This window comes from Helianthus annuus, chromosome 10 (assembly GCF_002127325.2).
Source record: "Helianthus annuus cultivar XRQ/B chromosome 10, HanXRQr2.0-SUNRISE, whole genome shotgun sequence".
In the NCBI taxonomy this organism is placed as follows: Eukaryota; Viridiplantae; Streptophyta; class Magnoliopsida; order Asterales; family Asteraceae; genus Helianthus; species Helianthus annuus.
Genome location: NC_035442.2, coordinates 56758502 through 56767122, shown reverse-complemented (window position 1 = coordinate 56767122; position 8621 = coordinate 56758502). Strand labels below are relative to the sequence as shown.

The window sequence follows — 8621 nt, the reverse complement described above, 5'->3', positions numbered from 1 at the left end:
TCGGTCACTGGCACTCCAATCTGCCCAACTGATTGGTTATTTCCATATTACTCGTTTTTGCTCCATTTGCACCAAGACCTGGCAAAACACAAAATAATATAATATAATACTAAAAACTAAAAATAATAAATAAAAACTATACAATAATTATACAATTTACACGGGACAAATATGTGTATTTTAACCTACATCAGCCACTGAAAATAGTAGGTCGACAGTCCATAAATGTTTTGAAGGTACATGTAGGAGGTTGAGCATGTTGACCTCCTACCTGAGCGGCTGCGAGTGCTGCAGTAACTTGTTCATTAATTAGAGCCGTTAGCTGGGCTTGAGTTAGGTTAACGCGTCCACTCATGATCTTCATATCAAAGGAAACATGAGTGAGAAATGTTCGCTGATGTGTGCTAAACAGACTATTAAAAAATAAACTAAATTAGACTCTCTAAGCTAGACACTACAAAGCTTTAATTCTAGACTCGACCTAAAACCACACAATCGGCAAGTGTACCGATCAATGTAGTATAACCTAGGAAGTCCGGATATCGAACCACAGGACTGTATGTATCACGTAAATTAGACTCTAGTAGATACCGACAGACACGACTTAACTTGTTTATTTGTTTGGGGGGAGGGTTACGGAAAATCTAGGAAATCTATATTAAACTACTAAATTAAACTAGAATTAAACTAATACGAAATAAGACTGAGGACTTTCTTTATGCGAGAACGAGACCACCTAGACAAGAATCCTGGATTGTTTTTAAGAGATTACCGATTAAGTTAAGTGCACGAGTTATGGAACCGGGATCTTAAAGTACTAAACCTATTAAGAACCATCGAGGCCCCTCGACCCTTCTCAAGGAGAAACCTGTGGAACTACCTAGGCCGTTAATCCTACCGGTTATTAGATGCCTTTCCCGTTGTCTAATTATTGTGTAAGTACCCTAATGTTGACCTACTCTTTTCCAATCATAGATCTAGGGTAATTTGAAGTAATTAATTTGACTTGATAGACTAATAAGACCGACAGGTAAACCAAGACATGACCTTTTCCAAGGACTATCTAAAGCAATTCGCCGGGTAAGACCTACCAATAGCCCCTCACTTTGCAGGTATTAGGACTAGTAGAACACTAAGACTTAGCAAATTATTTCAAATTACTTCTAGGGGTTATTGCGCAATTCTCCCTAAAGAGTGAAGGTTTTCTAACGTGATATAGACACTCACCGAAATCCTAAACCCTAATATGACTGTATGTTGTGATATAGACCGTCACTAAGAATCATACAAAGCAAATAATAACAATAAACTGAATCAAAGCATGCATATACATCAAATCATTAAATCAAACTTCTTACAAAACACAATTAATCCATAACAATCATGCAAATAACATAAACGGTAAAAACTTTATATTAATCCATTCATCAAGTCTAGGTGGTTAATAAATTTAGCCGAGCATGTTCATAAACGAAAACAAATCAAATATGTCTAAATATGAATTCATCATAACAAGTTTCGTAAGAAAAGTCAAGAACAAAGAACTAGAAAACCCGATTAGATCTTCAAGTCTTCTTCCCCGAACTTGTATCGATGATTCCTCAGCTTCAAAATCTCCAAAAACGCTCCAAGAATGCTCAATAAGTCGCCCCAGAAGTCCTCTAATCAAAATTAGGGTTTTTTTTCACGTTTAGGATGATTATATATGACTTTCCATAAAAAAAAACCTTATTAAATTCGTATTAATTGCCAGCCAGAAGCTTCTGGCTGGGCGCCACAAGATCAGGGACTGGGTGGTGGGGTGCCACCTTGTTTTTCAGCTCATGTACTACCTTCAGACTCTCGCTGGGTGCCAGAAACTCCTCACGGGGTGCCAGAGACTATTTTTTCAGCTTTTTAACTTCTTTTCGGCTCCCGATCTTTCCAACATGCTCCAAGACTTGACACTTCAATATTTTTACTCGTTTTACTCGGTTTCTCGCATATTTAAACATCAAGACCTGCGAAACACGATTTGATCAATAGTATGCACATTCTAACGAAAAACAAAACTAAATATAACGAAAACTATACAAACTATACAAGAATAAATAATGTATTTTGCAATACATCAAACATCCCCACACTTACTCTTTTTTCGTCCTCGAAAAAGAATTATGCAACGGAATCATAGACAAATATTCACTCGGGTCAAAAGCATAGGTATTTTTAATTAAAATCAAGGCTTGCGTTAGCTGCGATTGCGAATATACTTGTCCCCTTAAACCCAAATCCAATCCTAAGCCCTTATCATGTGAATTTAATTTAAGTGCGGTCAGTCTACATAGGGTCTCACGCTAGAATCTACAGTCCACCTACTCCCGCCTCAAGCTTATAGGACTAAAGGAACGATCACTGGACCAATTCCCAACCGTCTTATATCGAAACCAAGAGAGTTTACAAACATATTTTTTTCCATTTTTTTTTCTTTTTTTTTTTCGTTTTCCTAAATGAGCGTAGACGATGCTTTCCCTAACCAAGAGGCAATCCGGCTGTAGAGTCGCTATCCCCAACCACAGATTACTTAGGCTTCGGTACTTTTTTTTCTTTTCTTTGCACGATCGATTTCACACACTCTAGCGGTAATCTTGCTGTAGAGTCGCTATCCCCAGCTCAGACTACATAGGAATGCACTACTTTCATTTAGTTTCTAGCTCACTTTTTATTCTATATTTTTTTTCGCATGATCACAAAATCTAACGGTTTTAACTTATAACGGTACCCCTTATACTATTATTGGCGGTTTTAGTTTCCCATATCTCCCAGGCGAAAACCCACTAGTAAACCGACAATTAAGATATATTAGCTCAAAGGGACTTAAAACCAAACCCGGGCCTATCCACATATCCCTAACTAGACGCAAGCTCGATTTATTTAAATCTCATATTATTATTATTTCAACCCGATCAAAAATTTATCTTTTCTATCATTTTCCGTTTTAATTGCAAACTTCTTTTATTTCAAAGGACATTTTCTGGGTTTTCAATTTTTTTTGACTTTTTCAATTTTTTATTTTTTTGTATTTTTAATAATTAAGACTCGATTATTTACATGTATCCCATCCCCACACTTAGAGATTGTATTGTCCCTAATGCAAGAACGAAACCACGACTCAACAACTACCTAAAAATAAAAACTGCAAACGACATAAATAAAAATATACAACAACAACAACAACAAGAAAACGACTTAGCTGAGTATGTGAGATTGTCAAAGTGCCAGTCGTTTCCACATAAGCCCTCCAATTCGATATGCGCTCAGCAAACAACTCCTAACCTCGGACATGCGAACGAAAGCGGCTACAACAATCACCCTAATCAAGCAAACACCAAACACTAGCAAAAGATAATATGTAATATCACGCTCAACAACCATCCACAAGTGTATCAACCAACCCCAAAACCCATCCAACCTGTTTAAAATGTTAGTACAGACCAAGATATGATGAAAACAACATAAAAGAAAAATATAACAGAAAGATATGCTCGATCACTGCTACATCATCCTCGAACCACACCATCTACTCCTCATCTCAAACCCTGCTCCATGATAACTGACCACTCTCAGTGGTAAATCAGCCGGCTGCTCCTAAGCAGCCCCCTGAGATCTCGCGGAAGCACCTCGCCTGCGTTTGGTGCCTAACGAGGAGCCTTCACCTGACATCCTGTAAAACTAGTTCAAAAACGCGCAAAAACTTGTGAACAGTCAGTAAACACAAACTATTTTTGTTATTTTTTTGAATTTTTTCGTTTTTTTTGTATTTTTTATTTTTTTGAATTTTTTTGATTTTTTTTATAAATAAAATAATATACATTCGAACGACAGCCGTATAGCATTTCGTTCGCGGACGTTGTTTGAAAACAAATGACTCTATCGCAAACAACTCGAAAACAAACCATACTCCGCCCGAATGGAGATTAAGTACGAGCGAAACGGTTTAGTAATCAAGCGATGCAACAATACGACTATAATAAGACTCTAAAACGACTCAAACACAATTAAAACGACACCAAAGACCCTAAACTAACCATTAAACTAGACTCGATCTAATTTAGACACAAAGTACACAAATTACAAACTATTACCTTCTCCCGGCACTTTACTGGCCCTCAAGTAAACCCAAGTGCCTCCCAAACCGACATCGACCTCCAAACTTGCTTAAAATCAGCCATGTAGTAGTTGAAAACAAATTTTAGCATCGAAAATTTCCGCCTAGCTAAAGGAGGTTTCATTCTTTGCAAAAAGTTCGATTCAACAATGCAAGTTTTGCGCTTTAGACGTCAATGTATTCCAAACCAATCGCTAAATTCAGCAAATCAAATTCCAACCCAAGCCGCAAATCACAACATCCCGAAACCAAACCAATATCCAAACCAACATTGAGTGTTAACCGATAAAAAGTTGAAAACTTTAGTGCCGGTTTAATGAAACGGGCTTGATGTGTTAAATCTGAATTTACGCTTTAACAATTACCCAAACACATCCCCACACTTAATGTCGGTTAACCCTCGACCAAGATATGATGAAAATTGTACTCTAACCCAAAACTGAACCACCCGAAACGGATATTCTACTAGAGTATCCAAACCGCATCCAACCCACAACCTCATACATCCTTTAAACGTTGCAAGACTCAACATTTAACCAAAACCTAACCTGAAACTCGGATATGATGAACATTGAAACCAAAAACCCAAACCGAACAACCCGCAAACGATTTTCTGCTTAAACACCGAAACCATACCCAAACCACAAACTAAACCCTAAACTAAACAAGACAACTAAACCTAAAATTTATTACTAATCTAAATAAAACTAAAACAGTGAATCAAAGTACAAGAATGTGCAGGAGAAATACCTTGGATTTTAGAGAAGGAAGAAGAGATTGAAAGATTTCGGTTGAACCTTTAAGCCCCCAAAACAATATCCGATTTTTAATGGTGAACTATGGTTGAATGGTGAAGGAAATCGGTGATTTTTAGTTGATAATGGATGTGGCAGTGAACGATGGTGGGTAAGGAGGGTAAATTGGTGTTCGGCGGTTAGGGATGGGGACGGGTTTACGGCGGTGGGGAGGGTTGAAGGGTTATCGGCAGAGAAGAAAAAAGAAGGGGAGATATGGTGGGTGGGCGACGATATAGAGGAGAGGGGATTATGGGGTTTATGGTGAAGGGGGTGATGGAGTAAAAGGGTTTACAGTGAGAAGGGGAGGAGCGGCGGTAGTGGAGGTGTGCTAAACGGCGGTGATTGGAGAGGTGATGTGTGGTGGGGATAAAGAAGGGAAACAGTGAAGGAGAGGGGTTATGGGGTTTACGGTGAAGGTATGGAATATTTACGGTCGGTTGTGATTTAGTGGATAAAGGTAGGGTGAGGGTAAGGGTGTAAGGGACGTAATGGGGAAGAAGGGTTAGGTGGGTGTTTAAAATTTTGGGGTTTTGAAATTAATTAACTGCAGATGCCGCTTCTGGCGGCCCGCTAACAATGTCTGAGGTGGGTGGCGGCCCGCCACCACGTTACCTTTTTCCGAAAAATTGCCATACGTGCTGGCGGGAGCGAGAGGGTTCTTTATAAGTGGGTGGCGGGGTGCCAGAGACTATTTTTAACAGAAAGTATCTAATTTTTTTTTCTTTTAATGCCTTAGAAAATTTTTTATGTTTTTCCCCAAACCCATCAAAGTTCAACCTTGATTTTTTCTAAGTATAAAACTTACCTCAATCCATATTTCTCTCGCGAATCCTCGGTGATGCCCTCCTGCAAATGACTCAAGACACAAACTAGGACCCGAAAAACTAACAAAAACGACTGTTAGCTACCGAAAATTACGAAGATACAAACGGTACAAACTCTACAAATGAGTAACAACTTCTCACATACTTATGGGGGATCATAAACATGCAGCTCACCTCCAAACATACACTCACGGGTTGTAGCACCATTATACTTGTTGCCCAAATCAACCCAAACACTCTTATCTCTCTCACAACCTCTCAACTCCTCACCTGGCAGTTTAAATCTATACTCTTCATATCGAACTCCATCCCCACACTAAGCCTTGCTCAGTGTCTCTATCTTAGATTCTAAACGCACGATTCTCTCCTCTAATTCCTCTACTCTCCTATCCGGTGGATCCCCACACTTGAGTCCTATCACCTTCTCTAGACTCGGATCACTCATTACCTTCTCCTCATCTTTCTCGTCCTTCTCACACTCCCTTACTGATGATACCGCCTCCACTCTATCACTAGGCCCTCTCGAATTCATAACCTTAAAAATTACTGATTCCTCGCCCGCTCTAAGTGTGATGGTGCCTAAAAAGACATCTATGAGAGCTTTAGCGGTGTTCAAGAACGGGCGTCCTAAGATTAACGGTACGTTTTCATCGGCTTCCATGTCGAGAATGACGAAATCGGCCGGAAAAACGAACTTGTCAACCTTAACAAGCAAATTCTCAACTATGCCCCTCGGGTGTTTCACGGACCTATCAGCTAAGGACAGTGTCATTCGGGTGGGTGAAAGCTCACCTAAGTCTAGCTTTTCGTAGAGAGAAAAGGGCATCAAATTGATGCTAGTACCTAGGTCAGCCAAGGCTTTAGTATTGGTGTTACAACCAAATAGACAAGGAATTGTGAAAACACCGGGATCGGTAAGCTTTTCGGGAAGCTGATTTGAGACAACGGCCGAACATCCTCCATGCAATGGGACATTCGACAACTCCCCTAACTTCTCCTTATTCCTAAGAAGGTCCTTTAGAAATTTCGCATATTTAGGCATGGACTGGAGTGCCTCGATAAAAGGAAGATTAATCTTCAATTGCTTGAAGATGTCTAAGAACTGCCCGTATTCCCTCGAGTATTTTTGATTCTTAAGACGGGAAGGGAACGGGACAAACGCATGGTTCACTAAAGGCGAAGGCCTAACATCCATGGGAGGTTTCTCTACTCTCTTCTCACCTTGAGACTCACCGAGCTGTGCGGTACTTGCTGGGCGCAGCCTCGATTGCACTTTGCCGGGAGCCTCCATCTCTATCTCTTCGTCTACAATATCTCCATCCTCATCGACTACCCTCTCCTCTACGCTCGGGTCCCCTACGGTTTTGCCACTACGGGTGGTAATGGCCTTTACATGAGCATTCGGGTTCGGTTGGGTGTTACCCGCAAACTGACCGGGTAATCTCTCCTCTAACTTTCTAGACATATCACCTACAACCCTTTGAAGGTCTTGGAAAGCAGCTTGGTGATTCTTAAGCATAAGGTCATGTTCGCTAAGTTTCTTTTGGGTGGTTTGGTCCTTAAGAATTAATTGACTCATCATTGCCTCCATTCTTTCTAGACTACCCCCTAGATCATAACTTGAACCCTGACCTGTTTGAACCTGACTACTTGACCCCCCATCCTTGACCTGCCCATTTGAACCCCCACCAAAGAGTGAACCTAGACCCCTATTTGGATTTTGAGCTATTTGAAAACCGGGGGGTCCATTTGATCGAAAATTATTATTATTATCAAAATTATTATTATTATTATTATTATTATTATTATTATTATTATTATTATTATTATTATTACCAAAACCGCTAGGTTGACCTCTACCAAACCCTCCTCCTACGAAATCGACCTGCTCCTCACCAACAAGTAATGGACACACATTTGTGTCGTGACCCCCTCGACAATACTCACATTTGTCTACCTTAGCCTTGATTTCCTTGAGTTCCCTAGACATGTTTTCCAAAACAGAGGCTAAACTAGGATCCATTGTGACATGGTTCACCTCTCGGGCGGGTGCACTAGTAGTGGTGTTGGAATTACCACTTTGATACCTCTGATCAGATCGTGATTGGGATTGAGACTGAGCAAATGCCTCAAAACGCTCTAGACACTCAGCAACTGTAAGAATACCCATCATATGCCCCCCACCCCCGCATTAGTGTCGAACCTATCACGAGTCTCTTGGGTGAGATCGTTATAAAATTTTTCACATAAAGCCCAGTCGGAAAGACCATGCTGGGAGCAACGAGAACACAGGTTTTGGAAACGCTCCCAAGCAAGGTAGTAAGGCTCGTCGGGCTCCATGCGAAAAGAGTGGATTTGGTCCCTAAGACATGAGGCTTTAGCGGGCGGGAAATACTTGTTCAAAAAGGCTTGACGAAGCCCCGCCCATGTGGTAAAGGTACCGGTTGGTTGAGAGTCCAACCAAGTAGCCGCACGGCCGGCTAATGAGAATGGGAAAAGCTGTAGGTAGGTGGCATCGTTGGGTGCACCGTGAAGGTTAAAGGTAGCAAGCATACGAGAGAAACGGTTTATGTGGGCTGGGGCATCCTCATCGTCTCGGCCATGGAATTGGATGGTATTGGTGATGGCTTGCATGGCATAAGATGGAATCTGCCATGAGTTGTCGTTGACTATGGGTGGGACGTTGATGGGTGAAGCAAGGCCGGTGAAATCCTGAGTGGCTTGCTGATGGACGGTTTGCCTAGGGTTGGCCATTGGTTCTACGTTCACTGGATTGCTAGAGGTACTAGAAGTAGGGATTTCGGGTGGGGAAACCTTAGGTGAGGTTTTAGGAGAACGGTTTGGCGAAGGTGG

The 8621-nt window shown here is 41.0% G+C and overlaps 1 protein-coding gene across 1 annotated transcript; it reads right to left on the bottom strand.

Annotated features, from left to right (window-relative positions):
- Positions 1–6084: 6084 nt before the first annotated feature.
- On the bottom strand, positions 6085–7938 carry LOC110881795. Its single transcript, XM_022129947.1, has 2 exons — positions 7605–7938; positions 6085–7493 (listed from the first exon to the last, which is right to left on the bottom strand). Exons 1-2 carry the CDS (start codon positions 7936–7938, stop codon positions 6085–6087), a joined length of 1743 nt encoding a protein of 580 aa, XP_021985639.1.
- Positions 7939–8621: the final 683 nt, after the last annotated feature.

Coding starts and splice junctions, on each gene's coding strand:
- LOC110881795 (XM_022129947.1), bottom strand. CDS start 7,938: ATGGGTATTCTTACAGTTGCTGAGTGTCTAGAGCGTTTTGAGGCATTT. Junction 7,494..7,604: donor AGGTCAACCTAGCGGTTTTG/GTAATAATAATA, acceptor GTTTTCAAATAG/CTCAAAATCCAAATAGGGGT.